Source organism: Capra hircus, chromosome 13 (assembly GCF_001704415.2).
Source record: "Capra hircus breed San Clemente chromosome 13, ASM170441v1, whole genome shotgun sequence".
Classification (NCBI taxonomy): domain Eukaryota; kingdom Metazoa; phylum Chordata; class Mammalia; order Artiodactyla; family Bovidae; genus Capra; species Capra hircus.
The window spans coordinates 60,769,570-60,791,314 of record NC_030820.1 but is presented as its reverse complement, the minus strand read 5'-3'; the positions used below and the strand labels follow the sequence as shown (position 1 = coordinate 60,791,314).

At 48.6% G+C, this 21,745-nt stretch overlaps 2 protein-coding genes across 2 annotated transcripts in view; one reads left to right on the top strand and one right to left on the bottom strand.

Moving 5' to 3' along the window:
• PDRG1 (p53 and DNA damage regulated 1) lies at positions 10,892-18,262 on the top strand. The gene is made up of 5 exons (XM_018057687.1): positions 10,892-11,094; positions 12,607-12,682; positions 13,741-13,815; positions 15,960-16,040; positions 16,630-18,262. Exons 1-5 carry the CDS (start codon positions 11,008-11,010, stop codon positions 16,710-16,712), a joined length of 402 nt encoding a protein of 133 aa, XP_017913176.1. The 5' UTR covers positions 10,892-11,007; the 3' UTR covers positions 16,713-18,262.
• TTLL9 (tubulin tyrosine ligase like 9) overlaps positions 19,241-21,745 on the bottom strand; it is a 48,451-nt gene continuing 45,946 nt past the window's right edge. The window contains exon 15 of the mRNA XM_005688368.2: positions 19,241-19,607. Coding sequence (XP_005688425.1) covers positions 19,531-19,607 — 77 coding nt within the window. The 3' untranslated portion in view covers positions 19,241-19,530. The remainder of the gene's footprint in view (positions 19,608-21,745) is intronic.

The following is a 21,745-nucleotide window of genomic DNA, read 5'->3' as shown; positions in this document are numbered from 1 at the left end:
TGCTATTCCTTTAACATCCACCCTCTCATTCCCACCCAGCTTTTGTTCCTGCTGTACCCCTAGGTGTTCACAAGTCTCTATGTCTCTCTTTCCTAAAATGCTGCCTCTTCAGAGGGGTTTTCCTCATCATTTCCCCCAACACTCTGTCCCCTCGCCTGCCTTATTTTTCATTCACAGCATTTATCACTACACAACACGTATTTGCTTCTTGTCTAGAGTATAAGACCTGCGGAGGCAGCAGTCACACCCACATTGTTCACCTCTATATCCTCAGCACTTAGCAGAGTTTGGCACATAAATGCTTAGTGATCCTGAACCAGCTGTGACATGAAAGGGCACAGTCTAACAATTCAGGTGACAGCCCATCCTGGTTCTGCCATTACCTGCTTCGTGACCTTAAGCAACTCATCGCGCTTCTCTGGGCCTCAGTTTCCTCATTCAGTCACTAAAAGACACCGTCCATTCAACAGTCTGTCCCAACATCACTTTCTCCTCCAAAGGAATCTGGAAGTCCTTTAAACAAATGTAATTGTGTTTGTCTATTTATCAAATAGTTAATACATTCACATGACTCAACATCCAAAGGTACAAAGGAATACATGTCTCCTACCTTGTGCTCCAAGGCTCTTCCTGGGTGCACACAAGTTTCCCCTTCTTTCCTTCTTTCCTTAGTCCACCCCCCCACCACCACCACTTTGTTTATCTTTATATTGTCCTTCACCATTTTGAAGCAAATCATAGCTTAATTATACACAGTTCTGTATTACGCCTTTTTTTCACAAGACAGTAATTTGGGAGGCTGGTTTATTTCAGTGCATAGAGAGTACTCCTGTTCTTGGCATCCCAGTGTTCCATTGCTTTGATGTACCATAATCCACTTCACCAATCCCCTACGTGGTGGGCAATTAGGTTATCACCAGCTTGTAGCCATACGTCAGTGAATGACTTTGTGGACACACCATTTTGGATATCTGTAGAATAAATGGCCTTGCTGATTGAGTGGTAGGTGTGTTTGTAATTTTGATAGATGCCCCCTGTAGGGACTATACCAATTTATCCTACACACATCAGCATTGAGTAAAAGTGCTCATAAAAGGCCTTTTAAAATGGGCTTCAATAAGTCCTCAAGACTCCTTGTAGATGGATAAACTGTTCAGACTTGCTAAGCCTGTTTCCTCATCAATAAAATGTGGTGGTGAAGATCAATGAGGTAGTGCAGGGAAAGTCCTTAGCACAGCTCTTGGCACATAGTAGGGCCTCTCTGAAAGTTAGCATTCCTCCTCTGCTGGATGCTATCTGCCCCTAGTCTGTGAGCTCTGTGGGAACAAGGGCCTTGTTGGTTTTGTTTGCTGCTATAGCACATCCCTGGCAAATGGAAGCTGTCCAGATAATTATTAATTAAGTGACGAAGTCCAATTTCCAACTTTGCTTTGCCCACTAGGCCCTGTATTATGACCTAGCTCCTGCCTAGCTATTCAGACTCATTCCCTATCCCTTTCTCCCCTTACCCTTGGGCTCCATCCACATTGCCTCCTCTAGGTTCCCTCCTGCCACAGTGCCTTTGCACTTGCTGTTTCCCCTGCTTCAGTTTATCTATCCTGCCCCCCGCCCCACCACAATCTCTCCATTTGCTTAGTTTATTTCTACTCATCCTTAGGCCCAGGTCAAATGTCACTTTTTAAAGAAAGCTTCCTCTACCTCTATTCCCTGATTTAGGTTGAGAGACTCTCTATACAATCTCACTGAGCTTTTTATTTGAGTCTCATCACAATAAGAATGGTACCTGAATGAATGTCAATCTTATCTTTGTGACTGAAAGTCCATGAGACCCAGGACTAGGCCTGTCCTCTTAAGAGTTGGATCCATAGGGCCTTGCACAGTGTAGGCACTCAAAAACCATCAACTTGAGGGAAACAATGAGTGCCAACACCCATTTTACAGAGGGGTTGAGTCACGCATCCCCATGCAAGACAGGGGAAGTCTGGATTCCAAGTTCCACTCTCTTTCCAGTGGAAAGAGCCACTTTTGTAAGGTTCTGGTTGGTAAAGAAGAGGGAGATTAGACCCTTAATTACCCCCAAAGCATGATTAAATCATGATCTCACTTATTCAGCAGACCTCTCCTGAGGCATCCTCTGAGGATCCTGGGCAGGCGAAGCCCAGAGAGCCCCTAACCTCAGTAAGAAGAGGAGGACCAGAGTCCCTCTAGAAGACCTGAGAGAGAGCCACCCTCCTGCGGCATCAGGTCAGGGATGGGATGGGGTCTTCTAGGAAGAAGGGCCTGAAGAGAAGAGTAAGCCTCAACAAGTGGAGAAAGAAAGCAGAGGATATTCCAGGCAGAAAGCACAGCCTGAGCAAAGGCTGTGGGCAAGTCAGGAAGTATTTGGAAACTTGGGTTCAAGGAGAGTAGAGGAAGATGAGACAGAAATTGAACTCACAGACAAGTTTACCAGATGTGTCTCTGAAGGGTCATTGCAGCCATTCTTCTTTTTTTCATTTGAAAATGTCTTCAGTTTTTATGTTTTTTCCTAGTTTCCTTTTTCTTTCAATTGAAGGTTAATTGCTTTACAGTATTGTGTTGGCTTCTGCCATACAACAACATGAATCAGCCTTAAGTATACATATGTCCCCTCCCTCTTGAACCTCCCTCCCACCTCCAACCCCATCCCACCCCTCTAGGTTGTCACAGAGGACCATGTTCAGCTTCCTGTGTTATACCGCAACTTCCCATTTTACATATGGTAATACACACGTTTCAACGCTACTCTCTCAATTTGGCCCACCTTCTCCTGCACCCACTGTGTCCAAATTCTGCTCTCTGTGTCTGTGTCTCTATTACTGCCCTGCAAATAGATTCATCAGTACCATTTTTCCAGATTCCATATATATGTGTTAATATATGGTGTTTTGTTTTTCTCTTTCTGACTTACTTTGCTCTGTTATAATAAGCTCTAGGTTCATCCACCTCACTAGAAGTGACTCAAATGTGTTCTTTTTTATGGCTAATATTCTATTGTATATATGTACCACACTTCTTTATCCATTCATTTGTTGATGAATGGTTCCATATCTTAGCTATTGTAAAATAGTGCTGTAATGAATATTGGGGTGCGTGCATGTGCTAAGTCACTTCAGTCGTGTTTGACTCTTTGTGACCCCAGGGACTATAGCCCACCAGATTCCTCTGTCCACGAGATTCTCTAGGCAAGAATACTGGAGTGGGTTGCCATGCCCTCCTCCAGGGGATTTTCTCAACTGAAGGATCAAATCAGTGTCTCCTGCCTCTCCTGCATTGCAGGCAGATTCTTTACTGCTGAGCCACCAGGGAAGCCTAAATAGTGGGGTACATGTGTCTTTGCCAGTTATGGCTTCCTCAGGGTATATGCCCAGTAGTAGGATTGCTGGGTCATGTGGTAGTTTTATTCCTAGTTTTTTTTAAGGAATCTCCATACTGTTCTCCACAGTGGCTGTATCAATTTACATTCCCAGCAACAGTGCATCACTTCTTCTAAACCCCAAAGATGGAAAGCAACTAAGTGTTGATCCAAAAGAGAAAGGGTCAATAAACGTGATACTTACAGCTGCCACACTAGCAAGCCTTAAGAAGTTATTTAGTCCCTAATGTTGGGAAGGATGTGCATCACTGGTAAGAGGGTAAATGGGCACAGCTATTCTGGAAGAGAATGTGGCATTGTTTAGGAAAAAGAAGTGTGTGCACGCTCTCCGTCAAGGCAACAGCACACGAGGGTGTTTGTTGTGGGACTGTGTGGCTGGTGCAGAGAAAAAGGGAACTCAAGCACCCACAGCCTAGGGAGAAGACATATGAAATGTCATGGAAGAAGTCTGGGGTTCTCAGGAATGAGAGATATACAGAGGATGTGGACAGATGGATGGAACATTGAGATGAGGGAAAAAAAAAGTGGAAAATTAACACAACAGCACAATGATATTATGTGGATTATCTGTGTCTACTATCTATTGAAACTAAACATACCCAACAGCCCAATCCTCAGTATTCATGCCACAGGAATGATACATACGTGCATGTACCCAAAGGCACACACACGACTGTTCATACCTGCACTCTTTGTAACAGCCCCACGCTGCAAACCACTGCAGGTCTGAAAGCAGAATGGTTTAATTGCTATGTAGTAATTAAATTAATTAATTAATGTACACCATACACAACTACACTCAACGACAGAGATAAATCCATGAACAAAATGGTGAGTGAAAGAAGTCAGGCACAAAAGAGCACATCCAGTGTGATACCATTTGTATAAAGTCCAAATCCCAGCAAAACCAATGTGCCGTGTTAGAAGTCAAGGTGGCGGTGTTACCTTTGGTGGTGGATGGGAGGGCTTGGAGGATCTCCGTGGGAGGAGGCTGCTGATGTTCTGTTACTTGATCTGAGTGCTGGGTACAACGGTGTGTTCAGTTTTTGAACATTCATAAACTATAAAATACTTAAGATTTGTATGCTCCTGTATGTGTTATACCTTAATAAGAATGCTTAAAACACATAAACGTTTAACAAAACTACTGTGTATTTTTCAAGAAATCACAGATATTTTAGGCCATATATCAAACACAGTAGAGAGGGTGGGCTCAGAATTGAGTGGGGGTGGGGAGGAAAAGAGAAAATTATATAAACAAGACAGGGTCTTTGAAGACTAACTCAGGACCATGTGCTAAGAGCTGAGCGGTGAGATTAAGTCAACCATCTGCACTTTAGTGTGTGAAAAGTAAATGTAAAATTTAATTTAGAAAACCAGATAAACAAATGAACTCTGGTGCTTATACGCTGTAGAATACTCTGCAGCTGTCAGGGAATAGGAGAGATCTAAATATACCCATCAAAGATGTCCAAGAGCACACGGGCTGCAGAGTGATCATTTGTGTGCGACGCCCTCCTTCCCACCTTTCTACCCTGCCACGCATGTGATAGTTTTACATATGCTCTCTGGGTTCCTCACTATGTCTTTAAATGAACATCATCACACACCCAAGCTGGGACTCCAGAGGGAACTGAGGTGGCGGGGCCGGGGGATGTCAAAACCAAACTTTGGTCTTCTTTGTCATGTTTTCCTTTTCAATAAAAAGAATCTATTCATGTAATTTTAAATGAATGGATTTCGTATTAAAGGTAGCAGGAAAGACCAGCTCAGGGAGGCCTGGAATGTTCTGGGCTTGTATTCTCTTTGAGGTCATTTAAGATTTTTCAAGTCAAGCCTTGGGACCATCTGCTGCCTGATGAAATCAGGGCGTGTAGATTTAGGACGCAGGTCCCCACCTGGCGTCCCCATCTGGCTGCATGACCTTGGGAGGGTCCCATGCCCTTTTCGGGCCTCAGTGTCCTCAACTACCCAATGGGAGTCAGATTTCTTCATTCCCTGGGGACATGGGAGGATGGAGTGAGGGCAGGAGGAGAATCACATGAATATAAGGGATTATTCTCTGGGTCAGAGGAGAGGGAGTGGCGGCCTCCCCTCCACCTGCCAAGCCCACAAGGCACAAAGGAAGTGGAGGGAGGAGCTGGGGACCACCCCGAAGAGCAAACAACACTTCTGTGGGACAGGGGCACATTGTCAGCAGCTGGGAGGCTGGGCCTGGACCACTCACAGACCAGAGCTTGTGGGCCAACCACCCAGGCTGCCTGAAAAATTGGGATATTGAGCCAGCTTCCTGCTGCTCCTAACACCAGTACAGTCACAGCCCAGTCACCTCTCCAAGCCCCATCATTATCCTCCCATGCCCAACACACACACACACACACACACACACACACACACACACACACACACACACACAGGACCGCACCATACTCACCATTTTAATCCCATCCTATTGCTACAGCCAGAGAGGTTTCACAAAGGAAACCCAATCATGTCCCATGCTTGCTCAAAACCGTCCAGTAGCTTCATACTGATCTGAGAACAAAAGCCAATCCCCTTGCCTTAGTGACAGGCCTGGTGTGACCTGCCGCTCCCATTCCACCACCTCCAGCATAAGGGTTAACAGCCTGGCCTCAGTGAGAATCTGCCTTGCTTAGAATTCTGGCTCTTCTCCTCATTCATTCATTCAGAAATGTTTATTGAGCACCTACTGTGGGCCAGGTAATGTTCCAGATATTGGGGATCCATCAGTAGCAAATGAGACAAAGATTCCTGCCCTCACAGAACTTCCTTTCTAACAGAGAGAGATTAACAATAAACATATGTACATTCAGTAGCATGCTGGAAAGTGACAAATGCTGTGGGGAAAAGAAACAGAGCAGGGGAAGCTGATCGAGAGTACTGGGGGAGGGGGCATTTTCAGATAGAATGTTCAGGATAGGCCTTGTTGAGAAGGTGAAATTTAAGCGTAGACTTACAGGAGCTGAGGGAGGGAGATAAGAGGACTCAGAGGGAAAATGCAGAGGGAGCAGCCAATTCAAAGGCCCTGAGGTGGGACCGCACATGGCTGGTTTCAGGAGCAGCAAGGTGGGGAGAGAGACGGGAGATGCTCAGAGGGGGAAGGCGGGTCAGGGAGGGCCTGGTGGGCCTCAGGGAGAAGTTGAGCTTTTACTGGTGAGATGGCAGTGCTGAAGGGTTCTGACCATAAAGGAGTGGGGACAGGGGAAGCAGGACAGAGAAGAGGAAGCCTGGGAGGGCTTGTGGACATCCTGTGGGGGGCTGCTTCAGCCTGATCCTAAGGGAGAACTCCGGAGCGTTAAGCTATACCTCAGAGTTGTCCATCCCAACTCCTGTCGGCATTCCATGCAAGGAAGGTGGGTTTCCATATTCCTGAAATGATGAGCCACAGCTTAAAGTGAAGGTAAGACCCTCCCAGGAGGCCCCAGCAGCCTGAGAGCGGTCCTCCCTCAGGAGAGAAGTGGGTGCTGGTCACTGAACCCTTAGCCAAGACGAGCACACAGAAACAGTAAAAGGTCTCCAAGGGGAAGGAGAGTAGCGTCGTTCTTCTTGCCTCCAAACCCCAAAGCCCCAGCTGTTACAGTCTTTTTGGCCTGGAAGGAAGGGCTTGCTAAAGATGAGGCACACCCCAGTGTGACCAGGTAGACTTTTCTGGTTAAGAAAGACTTAGGGATCACTCCTACATGAATTGCAGAGGGATTCATGGTCTGTAATATCCTGACCATACGGCAGCCCAGCCTGATACAACTTTTGGCATGGGAAGCTAGTTACAATTGGGTTAGTTCTGTTCACCTTTGGATACTTTGGGTTTTAGAAAGTTCTGCCTCATGTTGAGTCCATGACTGAGTGCATACTGTATGCCAGGCAATATCCTGGGTTCTGGAACCCAGCAGTAAACAAAAGAGACAAGATCCCTGCCACAAGGAGCTCTTAGCTGGGGAGGGAGATAATTACAGAAAAAGATAGTGTCGTAAATAGAGAGAGGGGTATCCCAGGAAGCTCTGGGGGCTGAGGGAGAACTCTTGATCTTTAGGAGAAGTCGCCAAGCTGATAAGTGGGGGTTGTGTAGTAGTTATACACTTAGAGGTGTGGGAGAAAATGAATCCGGGTGGATGGGAAAGGAAAGTGAAGTCGCTCAGTTGTGTCCGACTCTTTGCGACCCCATGGACTGTAGCCTACCAGGCGCCTCTGTCCATGGGATTTTCCAGGCAATAGTACTGGAGTGGATTACCATTTCCTTCTCCAGGGGAACCTTCCCGATCCAGGGATCGAACCCAGGTCTCCCTCATTGTGGACAGACGCTTTACTGCCTGAGCCACCAGGGAAGTCAGGGTGTGTGCAAAGGCTGTGAGGATCCTACAAGTGCTATCACTGTGGCTACCCTCTGTCCAGCAACTATCCTCTCCTACGTGGATGACTGTAATAGCCTCTTCATGGGTCTCCCACAGAAGGACAGAGAAGCTGGGGTACGCAGCCACTAGCTCTTTTCTTGGCTGAGGGCCACTCCTATCTGCACTAACTCACCCACATTCCACGCTCAATCTGTATCCATGAGCAGAGAGAAGCTGGAAGCCACAGGCCCTTGCTGCAGTACCTGCCAGCCACCTCAAGGGAGGGCCTTGCCGTGTGAGCAGGGCACCTATAGCCCCTCCTATGAGAGTGAAAAAATTGGTTTAAAGCTCAACATTCAGAAAACGAAGACCATAGCATCTGGTCCCGTCACTTCATGGGAAATAGATGGGAAAACAGTGGAAACAGTGTCAGACTTTATTTTTTTGGGCTCCAAAATCACTGCAGATGGTGACTGCAGCCATGAAATTAAGACGCTTACTCCTTGGAAGAAAAGTTATGACTAACCTAGATAGCATATTGAAAAGCAGAGACATTACTTTGCCAACAAAGGTCCATCTAGTCAAGGCTATGGTTTTTCCAGTGGTCATGTATGGATGTGAGAGTTGGACTGTGAAGAAAGCTGAGTGCCCAAGAATTGATGCTTTTGAACTGTGGTGTTGGAGAAGACTCTTGAGAGTCCCTTGGACTGCAAGGAGATCCAACCAGTCCATTCTGAAGGAGATCAACCCTGGGATTTCTTTGGAAGGAATGATGCTAAAGCTGAAACTCCAGTACTTTGGCCACCTCATGTGAAGAGTTGACTCATTGGAAAAGACTCTGATGCTGGGAGGGATTGGGGGCAGGAGGAGAAGGGGATGACAGAGGATGAGATGGCTGGATGGCATCACTGACTCAATGGACGTGAGTCTGAGTGAACTCTGGGAATTGGTAATGGACAGGGAGGCCTGGTGTGCTTCGTTTCATGGGGTTGCAAAGAGTCGGACATGACTGAGCAACTGAACTGAACTGAACTGATAGCTCCATAGTTTCAACGCCTCCTTCCCCTTATCGTCCTCACTTCCTGTTTTTCCCTCCTTGCTCATTCTGTTCCACCTACACTGGCCTTGCAACTCGCCAAAATGAAGGCTCATCTCTGGGCCTTTGTTCCCCCTGGGTAGAATGCTTGTCCCCTAGATATCCATATGGCTCAGCCTCTCATCTCCTCCACATCTCTGCATAAATGCCACCTTTTCAGAGAAGCCATCCTCTGCCCCTGACCACCTTATCTCAAATCACCCTTCATTCATTTCTCTCTACCTTGACATGGACATGAGTAAGAGCAAACTCCAGGAGTTAGTGAAGGACAGGAAAGTCTGATGTACTGCAGTCCATGGCACGGCATGGGGTTGCAAAGAGTCAGACACAATTTAGCAACTATAAAACAACCTTGCCCTGTTCTTTTCTCCATAGTGCTTACCACCCATCACCTGACATAAGATGTATTTTATTGTTCATGCATTTATTATGTGTCTATCCCACTAGACTGAAAGCTTTGGGCAAGGACCAAATCTGGTTTTGCTCATGGTGAATTCTTATAACAGGGCCAAGGCAGTCAATAAATATTTGTGAAATTGATGGTTCTGAAACATAAGTGGTTCTAAAATAGGAGTCCTTCCACGTATGACTGTCTCAAAGGCTTATGTCGCTCCCTTACAATGCCAGTGGCCAAGGGTGCCCTCTGAGGGCCAGTCACAGCCAATAAGCTGCCAATTTGGGAGTCTCCTTCAACCCCTTCCCATCCAGGCCCATCTGGCAGGGGTCAGGGGTCAGCCTGGCCCAGGCCCCTTTAAGCCCCAAGGTGGAGGGGAGATAATCCTAGGGTCCAGGCCTCAAGGATGCCTGGTGAGCCCTGTTTCTCCTTTGGCAAATGTTCCTCCTTCCTTCACAAGGCCTGTGTCTGCGTTTCTGAACCAGAAGGTATTTACACAAAACATCCTGGGTTTGGCGACAAATTCACCCTTAATGAGGAATCCTTAATGAATCTCCTTCTTTCCCCATGCCAGGTGGCTGCAGGGAAAACTAACTGCCTCATCAGTTGAAGGAAGCCAAAGGCCAGGCAGACAGGGTGCTTCGAGGACTTTTGGGGCCACAACTTGGTGGAGGGCCTTTTTTCTTTCAGGATCCAGAAACAGCTGTTGTCTAGAAGCTTGAGCACTCCTGGACCATGTTTGCTCCTGACTTGCTGTGGGACAAGGAACAAGCCTCAGCATGCAGCTGCGAGATGTGTAATAACCCACCCATACAAAGACGGTTGTGAAATTCAAGGAAGGCAAGGGGTGTGAAAGGGCTTGGTTACAGTGGCCAAAAGGAGAGCAATACAAGCTGGACTCAGGGAGACAAGAGGTCAGAGCTCTAGTACTGGGTCTGCTGTTGACTTTTTAAAACCCTCACCACCCTCTGAACCTTGGCTTTTCCAGCTGTACAGTGAGGGGTTTGGGTGTGAAGATCTCTAGGGAATCTTCTGATTCGGAAGGGCAGCCACTTTCCACCTGCCTACTTCTTCTTGGAAATCTTCCCAGCTCCTACAGCCCACAATGATTCACTTTCCAGCATTTATACAACTCTTCTGAGCTGGCACTTCATCACTCACCGCCCTTCCTAGGGTCTAGGTCAGCTATTCTTGACACTGGGTCCAACACAGGGGCTCAATGAAAGTAGAGGTCAAACTGAATTTTAAGACTCCTGCCTCCTTCCAATCCTGCGGAAACACAATGAGAAGGATTTTTGTTCACTCTCATTTTATAAATCAGAAACTGCTACACTTGCTTCCTTGGTGCTCCTCAGGCAGGGGAAGAATGGCTTGATTTCTCCAAAGCCCTATCACTGCCTCCCATAGTATATAATTATTTGTTTTGTGATCAATTGTTTATGTTACCCACTAGATGAAGTTGCGCGAGGGGCAGGGACTTCGTTTTGTTCACTTCCGCATCCTCAGCGCCTAAGAACTATCCTGAGGGAGGGCGAGGTTAAGAGGTTTGGACCTGCAGGGGGCGCTCCAGCCCCGCCCCCAAGCTAGGCCCCGCCTCTCGCGTCCGCTTTCGCGAGAGCTTTGGAGCCTGCGCGCCTCCGTTCTTCTTTTAACTGCGCATGCGTGCCGGAAGCCCTGTGAGAGCGGCGCGTGCGCGGACGGAGCTGCAGTGCGGCAGAGCCGGAGGTGAGCTCGATAGGATTGCGGCGTAGTGGAGTCGTGACTGGTAGGCATCATGCTGTCGCCCGAGGCGGAGCGGGTGCTGCGGTACCTGGTGGAGGTGGAGGAGCTCGCCGAGGAGGTGCTGGCGGACAAACGGCAGGTAGGAGGCCTGTCCGCGGGGCTGGGGCCCGGGTTTTGCGGTTGGGCCTGCGAGCTCCTAGGGCAGCGCGCTGGGTCCGGAATCCGGCTCCAGCTTGGGCTCGCTGTGAATTGACCTACTCTTGTGGGCCAAGGGCTGTGACGACAGACCGGGCGGTTGTGAGATCATGTGGGCCAAATGTCGAGTGCGTGGCACAGCGCCGCGCTTGACTCCTGTATTTGGCACATATTAAGCCCGTCTGTGCCAGGCCTTTCCTCTCTTGCCATCCTTCCTCTGCCCTTTGCCCAGCTTTCCGGATCCCGACCCATTACCTCTTGGGGCCTTTGGTTTACCTGAACCGCTTTTTCAAAATGCAGTTTCTGGGCCCCCACACTGACCTGGGCTGCACCGCTCCAGTCCAGGCCAGAAGAGGAACAGGAAAGAAGTCTGAGTGGTCTAGTAATCGCGCAGGAGTCGGGACGTGGGAGAAGTGTGGGGCCCAGGCCACCGGAGGGCCGTGGAGACCTGCACAGGGAGTTTAAGGCAGCTTGTGGTGGGCAGAGAGAATGATATAATGGATTGAGGCTTTGAAAGATCCCTCTGGCTGCTCTGTAGAGCACAGACTATAAGGGGGGAAGGGGTAAATGAGGGGCCAGGTAGGGAATGGGTTTGGGCCTAGGTGGTGGTGATGGGTCATCTCCCTTTGGAGATGGCCTCCCTGATGCTGAGGTATAGGGGTGAGGGAGTAGGAGGGATCAAGAATGATTCAGACTCCTCATCTCCAGTTAGAATGATTGGATGCTTGGTCAGTTGGGTATTAAGGGAGAGCCTAGTAAACACTGCATCAAGGTGTGCTGGCTGACAAATAGCAGTTAAAGTTGATTGAGTACTTACTGTGTATCAAGTACTGTGCTGACTTAGTTCCTAGGTTAATAACCTAGGTGGTGGGTCCTCTTCCTGTCCCTGTTTTTCAGAGAGGTGAAGTCACACCGCTCGTAGTAAGCTGCAGGATTCAAACCTGGGTGTTCCGCCCCAGAGCCTCCACTGCCAGGCAGTAGTACTGCACTGCTTCCTCACTTTCTTAGTAGCCATTTTGCTGTGACCACTGTCTCAGTGTCTCAGTGCCTTTCTGATGTAATATTGTTGTTTTTCTCAGGATACTCGGTCAGAATCAGCTGGAGGAGCTTGTTCAGGAAGTGGTTTCCACTCCCCTGGTGATTCTGAAATGCCTTGAAGCTTGAGAACTAGTGCTCCCGTGGATGATGATAAAAAATTACCCATTTAGTCATTAGACATTTCCCCAGCTCCTCCTCTGGGGTGAAAGACCCCTGGATGAAGCATCATCTTTAAGGAGCTGGAAGCTGAGTAGGGGAAGAAGTACCTTCACACATCTGTCCACTTTAGGCAGGACATTGGAATTAACCGAGGAATGATGCCTTGTCATCTTTGTTAGGTTTTAACAGCACTGGTCTGTTGGGAGTACAGACCCAGGTAGGAGGTAACTGAGTTCCCTCCTGCCCCTGTGCTTTTCAGATTGTGGACCTGGATACCAAAAGGAATCGGAACCGGGAGGGCCTGAGGGCCCTGCAGAAGGATCTCAGCCTCACTGGTAAGCCTAGCTTCGTTGTTGCAGCCCAGGAGACCTGTTCAGTTTACCTTCTAATGCCTTTGACTTATTCCTGTTAGAGACCAGGCAGGAGGCCACAGGTGTGTGGCACAGCCCGTGGAGATGGGAGAGATGGCATTGCAGGTCTGACATAGACTGTGACTCAGGATTTCAGTTTCTTACCTCAGTGACAGGTTGTTAGCTGCTAGCTTATCAATTGATGACACTGGGAAAGTGCTGGGGGTATAACAACAGTGCAGTTCCTGCCCTTGTGCTCTACAGGTGAGTCAACAGCATAAATACAGAACTGAAAATAGTAAGAAAGCTGCAGAAGGAAGTGAACACAGGGTTGGTCTTGGATAATGGGATGGTGGCTCTTTAGATGAGGCTAAGTGGTAGTGATAGAGAAAGCAATAGGGGAGGGGCATGTGATCATGCTAGAGAGATGGGCAGAGGCCAGGCCATGATGAAGGGCCTCAGGAACCAAGCACTTAAAGTGCACTGGAAAGCCTGAACCCTTCCAGGGTCTTGTCTCCCCAGAGTAAAATCCAGAGTCCTGCAGGGCTCCGTGTAATTTCCCTGAACTCTCCCACCTTGTCTCCTCTGCTCTTGCGCTCGCTCATCAGCTGCACCCTCACCGTTCTCCTTGCTGTTCCTGACACACTGGCACGTTACTGATCCTTGCTGTTCCTGGTTCCTCTGCCTGGCTCGCTCGTTCCCTAGATGTGTGTCTGCAGGGCGTGCACACTCCTCACTTTCGTCAGGTCTCTGCCAGAATGGCACATAATCTGTAAGACCTTCCAAGACTGCCTGGTATAAATGACAAGCTCCTCTTTTTGGCATTCCCCATCTCTCTTTCCCTGCTTTAGTTTTCTCTAAGATACCTTTCAGGGTCTGATGAATCATATCTTTATTATCTTGACGTTGTTGTATATTCTCTCTCCTCCACTCTAACAAGCTAGGAAGGCAGGAATTTCGTCCTGTTTTGCTGTGTTTTCAACATCTAAAGCAATGCCTGGCATCAAAATATTTGTTGAAGGAATGACTGTTTGCCATTTCAGAAGACGTGATGGTTTGCTTTGGGAACATGTTTATCAGGATGCCTCACCCTGAGACAAAGGAAATGATTGAGAAAGGTAAGCCTCCTGGGCAGGAGTCAGGGACAGCACACCGCCCCCATGCCACAGCCTCTCCTGCCCCACCCTGGCTTCTGGCAGCTTGATGAGAGGCGGCTGGTGGCTGTGTGCATTTTAATCTTTGCTCTGCCACTGAGTTGTTTCTTCATCTCTGAAAGGGGATACGTCTACATAGCACAGTTGTTGTAAAGTTCAGATAAAATAATATTTACCTAGCATAGTGCTTGTTTGTCATTGAGGAATGAGTTGGATTGCAAATAACAGAAATCTAGCAGTTAGGAGGACTTAAGGAAATACAGTTCTGTTCATCCCATGTAAGAAGTTTTCCAGAGATGGGCAGTCCAGGACTGGCACAGCTGCTTAGCAGAGTCTGTATTCTCTTGGTTGTTGTGTCATGATTGCAGGCCTTGTGTCTGAGAGCCAGGCTAGAGGAAAGGTAGGAGGGCTTTCTCCATATATGACCTTGCCTTCTGGTTTGGAAATAAGACCGTACTCCTCAGGGACTTCTGCTGATACCTCATTGGTCAGATCTAAGGCACGTGCTCATATTTTCACGTCCCTTGTAGTAGCATCAGGGTTGAAGATAGAGGTTTAAGGAGGGTGAAGCTCTCGAGTCTGCCACACTAAGGTACACAATGGATCTCACAACCATGATCCTAGAGGCTCTTTGGAGAAAAGTCATGAAAGCAAAAGGTCAGGCTGCAGATGGGTCCTTGGCTGGGATAAGGGCAGGTTACGCATGTTTTCTCTTCCTCACCCCTGAAAACATGTGGGCCAAGAGAACCAGCAGCACGGTTGCCTCTGCCGCTGAAAACAGGGTAACTCTATCCCTGTTGAAACTGAAATTCTATCAAAGGAAAGTAAGTCAGCTTTGAGGAGAAACTTCTGTGGAAAAACATCCACTAGAGACTTCCTTGGTGGTCCAGCGGTTGAGAGTCTACATTCTAGTGCAGGGGACTCGGGTTTGGTCCCTGGTGGGGACCTAGGGTCCCACGTGCCAAAGGACAGCTAGACTTATGCATTGCAGCTAAGACCTGATGCAGTTAAATCAATAAACATTTTTAAAAGAAAGTAGAACATACACTATCATCATGGTTATAGAATTGAATTGTCATTGCACTTGCAGAGGGGCTGGAGGCTGCTCAGAGGAAGCTTCCAGAGGGCCTCGCCTGCCTGGGCTGAGGGTCAGGCCCCTGGCTCTCTCGGCCTACGATGTGTGGTCTTGTCACTGACCTAGAGGGGTTCCAGTGCAGCATGTCTGTTTCCCAGGGATGGATACAGGCTAAACAAAGGTCATGCGAGATGGTGGTTACTCATTTACAATGAGAACCAGAGCGACTGCCCAGGCCGGAATGCTTAGCTGGTCCTGGGTTATCACCATCAAAAAGAATGAAGGTCTGTAGGAAAGGCAAAAATGTCACTCACGAGTGGGTGGAAACAGCAGATGGAATTGGTTGGGTGTCGTCAGTTGGGTGCACTTCTCACGCTGCATCTGCCTTTGGGCACAGTCCATTCTGTAAGACAGCCTTCTCTCCCCTGCCATGAATTGGTTGGGTGTCGTCAGTTGGGTGCACTTCTCACGCTGCATCTGCCTTTGGGCACAGTCCATTCTGTAAGACAGCCTTCTCTCCGCTGCCATGACCTTGGCTAAGAGTGAGCATGAGACAGAATGCTGACTGTTCAGCTCACAGTTCCCAGCAGTTCCTGCTGTTGCAAAAACTCCTCACCTGGATGGATGTGGGTTTGTAAACTTCGTCAACCACCTATTTTCCATCCATCTTCGAAGAGCCTGGGTCTGTTTATTCTTAAATCTGAATTTTCCATAATTTCATTGTGAAAGGGTGACTTAAAATCCTGGTATTGCCTTCCCCATCCACTGCCCAGGGTACTTTGCATAATGGAAACAGGTTGATAAACTGCAAGTTGGGAAAAAGTGTGCTCAACCCTGTTCTGGGCTCACTCAGTGGTCGGGGTAGGCCATGTCCCTTCCTTAGCCTTTAGTTTCTTCGTCAACTGGTCTCCCAAGTCCCATTTTCATCCCCACATGCTCAGACCCCTGCCTTCAGTGGGGCTGGGCAGAGGCTGGTATCCTTGGGTCTGTCTGTAGTGTAACCTCGTCTTGTTTGCCTGTCTCTTCTTTTCAGATCAGGAACATCTGGATAAAGAAATAGAAAGACTCCGGAAACAACTTAAAGTGAAGGTCAATCGCCTCTTTGAGGCCCAAGGTATTGGCCTGGGGACTAAGCGTGGGGCCGGAAACAAGGCGGGGAGACAGTATGAGCACAGACTTTGCAGGCTGGGGTGGGCAGCTGGTAAGTGGCACTAAAGCTGTGGGAAGTGGGCAGGGTTGTCTTGAGTCGACCAGAGATGGAACAGACAGGAAGTTTGTGGGATCTTATTCCCGTTACAAGTTCTTTTCAGGCACAAGAATGGCATGGAGTGTCTCACATTTTATGCCAAGGTGTGACTGTGGAGGCCAAGATACCTCTGACTAAGGGTCAGAAGGCCTCAGTCAGGTGGTCCAGGTTAGAGCTGAATTTCTAGGTAAACCTAACCACTCCAGATTGGCCAGTCTGGCACAAATTAGGAGGGTTCTGCACAGCAGTCATGACTCCGCAGGTTCTGGGTAACTCAGGAGCAGGTGTTGATGTTCCTCGTTCTGTGCTTTGCAGAATTTGAGGCCCTTCTCTGTCAGACTTCAGGGCCAAGTTTTTGGCATCATGAATGCAGTGTGAGTCCCTTTGCCAGGCTAGACTCCAGGACCAGTAGGTTGCACAGCAGGAGCCCTGACTCACTGATGAATTCTTCCCCTAGGCAAACCGGAGCTGAAGGGCTTTAACCTGACCCCCCTCAACCAGGATGAGCTTAAAGCTCTCAAGGTCATCTTGAAAGGATGAAACCTAAGAACCCAGGTGGGGGACCTAAGACCAGCATCCTCCCCTGGGGTCATGGAGGACCCAGAACTCTCCAGCCTTGAAACCTGCAAGGACAGGATCTACCTGCAAGGGGACAGGTGTGAGAAATGCAGCAATAGCCATGTACGAAGCTTCTTTGTCTCTAGCATTTGGCTACTTTTTGACAGCAGGAGGGAACCCTCAGCCTACACCAGTATCTGCCGGCCTGACCACTGGGGCTGGATGGACACAAGGCCCATTGACAGGCCCTGGCAGCCACCAGGAGGTGGGTGGGGGCAGCGCCAGTGGGGGTGTGAGAGGGACTGCAGCAGGCACTTCTCAACAATGGCCTGCTGTTGAGATGGGCCCTGGAGGGAGAAGAGTGGGAGCTTCATTCCAGCATTCCTCTCAGAAGGAGAGAGACGTATTTTCAAGCAGCGTGTGTAACGGAATTGGAATAAGGCAGGAGGCTTACAGGAGGCTCCTGTGCTGGAGGAAGGACAGAATGTTAGTGCTTTGTGGTTCAGCACAGGCAGACACATAGTCCCCCCGCACTGCCACTGGGGCCCGTTTTCCTGCTCACCTCCGGGATGGAGTCCGGAGTGGGGGCTGCTTATCATCCTTCCTCGGCTGCTCTGGAGTCAGGAAGGCCTTGCAGAGTCCTGCACCAGCGATGGATGAGGGCCTGCGTCCTGCTGTGTTGTGCAGGATGCGACTCCCTGGGCTCTGAAAGCAGAACCCGGGCAGCGCTGCTTAGAGTTCCTGTCCGCCTTCAGGGTCTGCGACCCTAATGTGAACGTGCTATGAGGGATTTCCTCGGTGTGCCTCAAGGGCTCAATACATGTTACCTAAATGAATGGATAGTAGCTTCTAGTCTTTACCTCATTTGGTCCTTAATGGAAGGTATGCCACTCCCTTTGGAGTACCGTCTGTGAAGGGGCAGTGGTTCCTCCTTGAAATGACGTCAGGACAGGGTGGAGAGGGCACTCCATTTGGTTCTGGCCGATAGTTAAATGCGGGGACACAGGCTGCCATGGCCAGACCTTGTGTTTTCTTCGAAAACCTAGAAATTCAGATTTTTTAAGTTGAATCCTCTGCTTTTTAAGTACTGCTGATTAATTCAGAAAATTTAAAAAAGCTTGAATGTTGGCCAAACAAAACACTTTATATAAGCCACATTTGGCCCAAACCTCTGGTTTTGCATCCTTTTTAGTTTTTTTTTTTAAGTAGGAATTGCTGGGGTTTCTCCAAGATGGCCCTAGGAAGTAGGGAGGTGGAATCGGAAACTAAATGTCCAGAGTAGATGAAAGGATTTGATAAATCTAAATAGTGGAATATTATACAGCTGTAATCAAGAATAAAGAAGCTGAACACTGATTTGGAACAAACTTCAAGATACATTAAAGTGAGAAGCAAAGACAGGTGTCTAATAAGCTCATAATTTGTGTGCAAACAGTTATAGGGTTCCCTCAGAATAGAAACTGTATGGTTAGGGTGCAAGGGAAGGACATGTTGCTGTTGTACTTTTTAAAATAAAAATGTAAGAAAATGGAGAATTGTGGCATTCACTGGTAGTTTACTGTCTGGATGACTCCTTGGCTCAAAGTTGTTCTCTCTGAATGTTGACCCTGCCTGTCTGGCCAGATGGATGCTAGGCCAAAGAAGAACCAATCAGATTCTTTCTCCTGGAGACGTGGACCCTGTTCCTAGGGTTGTCTGGGCTTTACCCAGTCACAGGGATGAGGGAAGCCCCCACATTCTGGAGCAGGAGCCCCAGAATGGCCTGGCTTCTGGCCTTCCCAAGGCTGGCTGATCTACTTAGATTTGTCAGTATTTTTCTTTGAAAAGCCCTTCCCTTCCCCCCGCAGTCAGATTCTGCTGTTGGCAGTTAAAAGAACTGTCCTGAAGCAGGCGGAGTGATAGAGAAGCTGCCTGGGGTCCCTTGAAAGGTTGTCCTGAAGGAGTTAGCCACTAGCCCACTCTTGGTTCAACTCCTCTTCAACCAGGAGGCGTTGGAATGTGGAAAATGCAGACATTCTTACTTGTGCCCAACTCCCCAAGCCATCTCTCCCTGACAGCCCAGGGCTTTCTAATCTAAAAAGCTCAGCTCCCAACCTCAAATAGGAAGACCCAGAGAGGCACCTAGGTCACCTAGCTGACTTAATAAGTGCACCTTCTTGGAGACTCTCACTAAGCAGCTCTGCCTTCCTGATCCTTGCCTCCTCTACTTGAGAAATGGGGATGCTCTGGCCCACTGGTTTTCAAATGGTCAGGGAGCTCCATTGGTCCCCTGACATGCAGTCAGCGTATTGTAAGGAGGGCAAGATGTATTTAAGGCTCAGCCCTTACTCAGACCCCTAATAAACACACAATCTTAACAAATGATTGCTTTGCAAACATAACTGAACCCTTGCTCTTGGAGGAGCCTATCAACATATCCCCTGAGAGACATCAAAGGGTCAAAACCAGGAAGATGTGGTTATGGCAACAGTATTCCCTGAGCCAAGCCTGGAGCCCAAAGACTCTCCAAATAAGGGCCGTAATCCTTTATTAGATGTGATCTCTCTCGGGTATAACTTGCTGCATTTCTCCTCTTCACCAAGCTAACCAATTCACCAAGGTTAAAATCTATCCAGTCCCAGAGATTGGCTCTCTCCTGGTGCAAAGATGTCCAGGGTAGGGTGGGGTACTGTGCCAGCAAAGCAGCTGCCAGGCCGGAAAGAGGGAGGGAGGGTGACTGAGTGCTCTGAGTGCTGCTGTGCTGAAAAACGGGGAGCAGAGAGAAGACCCGTGTGGTACCAGTGGTTCTCCATGCTGGGGATTAGTTGGGAGTTTTCTTCTGTCCTTGAAGGGAGCGGAACAGCTGCCTCAGCTGTTTCTTCCGATCATTGACGCAGCCTGGAAGGGAAGTGGAGAGTTGACTGGGATGGCCTGTCCTTGGTAGAGGGGTCTTAGGGGAGTAGAAGGGGCCAATGCTCCTACTACCTGCAGAAGGAGGGGCCAGCAGAAGCCATGCAACCACAAATGGTTTCCCAGGTGGCGCTAGTGGTAAAGAACCCACCTGCCAATGCAGGAGATGTAAGAGATACGGGTTCGATCCCTGGGTCAGGAAGATTCCCTGGAGGAGGGCAAGGCAACCCACTCCAGTACTCGTGCCTGAAGAATCCCTTGGACAGAGGAGCCTGGTGTGTTATAGTCCATAAGAGTTGCAGAGTTGGGCATGATTGACGCAACCTAGCACACATCCCAATTGCCATGACTATTAGGTCACTTAACTCTTTGAGCATCAGTTTTCTTATCTGTACATCAGGATACTTGCTTTATGGGGTAAATGCAAGGATCAGGTAATATTCGCTGGGGGCTTACCCCCAAATCGGGGGCTACTTCAGGTGAGGATGTAGATTTGACTTGAGCTTTCACAGGAATAATGTGTGCAAGAGAAGAGGAGGCTCGGAGAGGTTGAATAGTTTGCTCCAAATCGCACAGTTAGTAGCAGGACTGAGGCTTGAACCCAGGCTGCCTAGCTCCAGAGGCCAAGCTTTTAACCACTTCCCCATACTGCCCTGCCTTCTGGCTTTGCTCCGTGAAAATGCACTTAAAGCTGGCACAGTGCCTCGTACCTAAATCTCGTGTGTCAGGCACATTCAGCTAAGAGGTGGATCTCCCCCACAGGTGGCTCCTACTCTTGTGGGAGAGTGTCCCAGGCAGTTCAGGCTGACTTCACATCCTCTCTTAGTGCATTCAGTGTTTCCTGTCTTTTGTGCTCAGAGCTAATCCTTGAGGCAACTCCATGGTCATTTAATCTTGTGCCAGGCGCACTGATGGCATCTCATAAACAGTGGTTGAATGACTGAATCCCCATGGGCACAACTACAGACCTGGAGGTGTCTGCCATGTTTCTCAGCTCCCCAGAGCCCCAGCCCTGCCTCCTAGGCACTCACAGCAATCAACGCTTCCCTGAGCTGAAAGTCCACTAAATGCCAATCCCCGGGGTTTTCCGAAGTGAGTTCTGTGGAACTAGCCTTAACTAAGGTTCATAATTCATTCATAGTTCACAAACCTTCGTGTCCAATGCAAATCTCTTGGAGTTCTAGGCTCATCTCTGAGTTATCTGTTGATCTTTTCACCGGATCACCAACACATCCCTAATTCATTTCATCAATACTCTTTTCACCCCCAGCCAGCTCCTCTTATATTCAAAATCACCCACCCACATACTCAACTGGAGAACCACCGTTCTGAGTCTTTGCTGCTTAAATACGGTGCAGGAACCATTGGCACTGATATCTGAGGTGGATTGTTAGCAAAGGTGGCTGCGACAATCCTCTTGGTCCTCTATGGACCTCTCTGCAAAGTAACTGTGCCGCTCCTCCCATCAAGAGGTGGTGTCTATTTCCTTGCCCCCTGAATCTGGGCTGGACAGGCTTTGGCTAACGGACTGTGGCAGAATGACACATGGGTTTTCTGAGCCTAGGCCTCAAGAGGCTTCACTGTCTTCTCTCGCCTTCTTGGAACCCTGAGACTACTCTGTGAACGAGTGGCCACCTGGGAAAAAAGGCAGCTGACAGCCTGTCTCAACCACCGCACATGTGAATGAAGCTATCCTAGGCCACCATGTCTCAGCAAATCTGCTAGGTGCCTGCACCCCTGTGAGAGACCCCCAAGCCACACCTAAAGAATCATAAGCAAATAAGATAGTCGTTTCAAGCTGCAAAGCTTCAAGAGAATTTGTTACACAATAGTTTACTATTCGGGGGCTTTTAGGTGTGCAGACTCTTAGCCCTCTTCTTCCAGACCTACTGAATCAGAACAGCATTTTAACAAGATTCCCAGGTGATTGTTTGTACAGCCTGAAAGCTTTGTATAGTCATCCTCCAACAACACCATGTGGCAGGCACTAGGGGTCTGCCGTGGGAGAACCATCACAAACCGCCTCTCCTTTGCCTTCCTCAAAGCAAACTACTTAGTACTTGACTTCCCTGGCTTCCTTGCAGCTGAGGTGCCATGTGACCCAGCTCTAGTGGGTGAGATGTCAG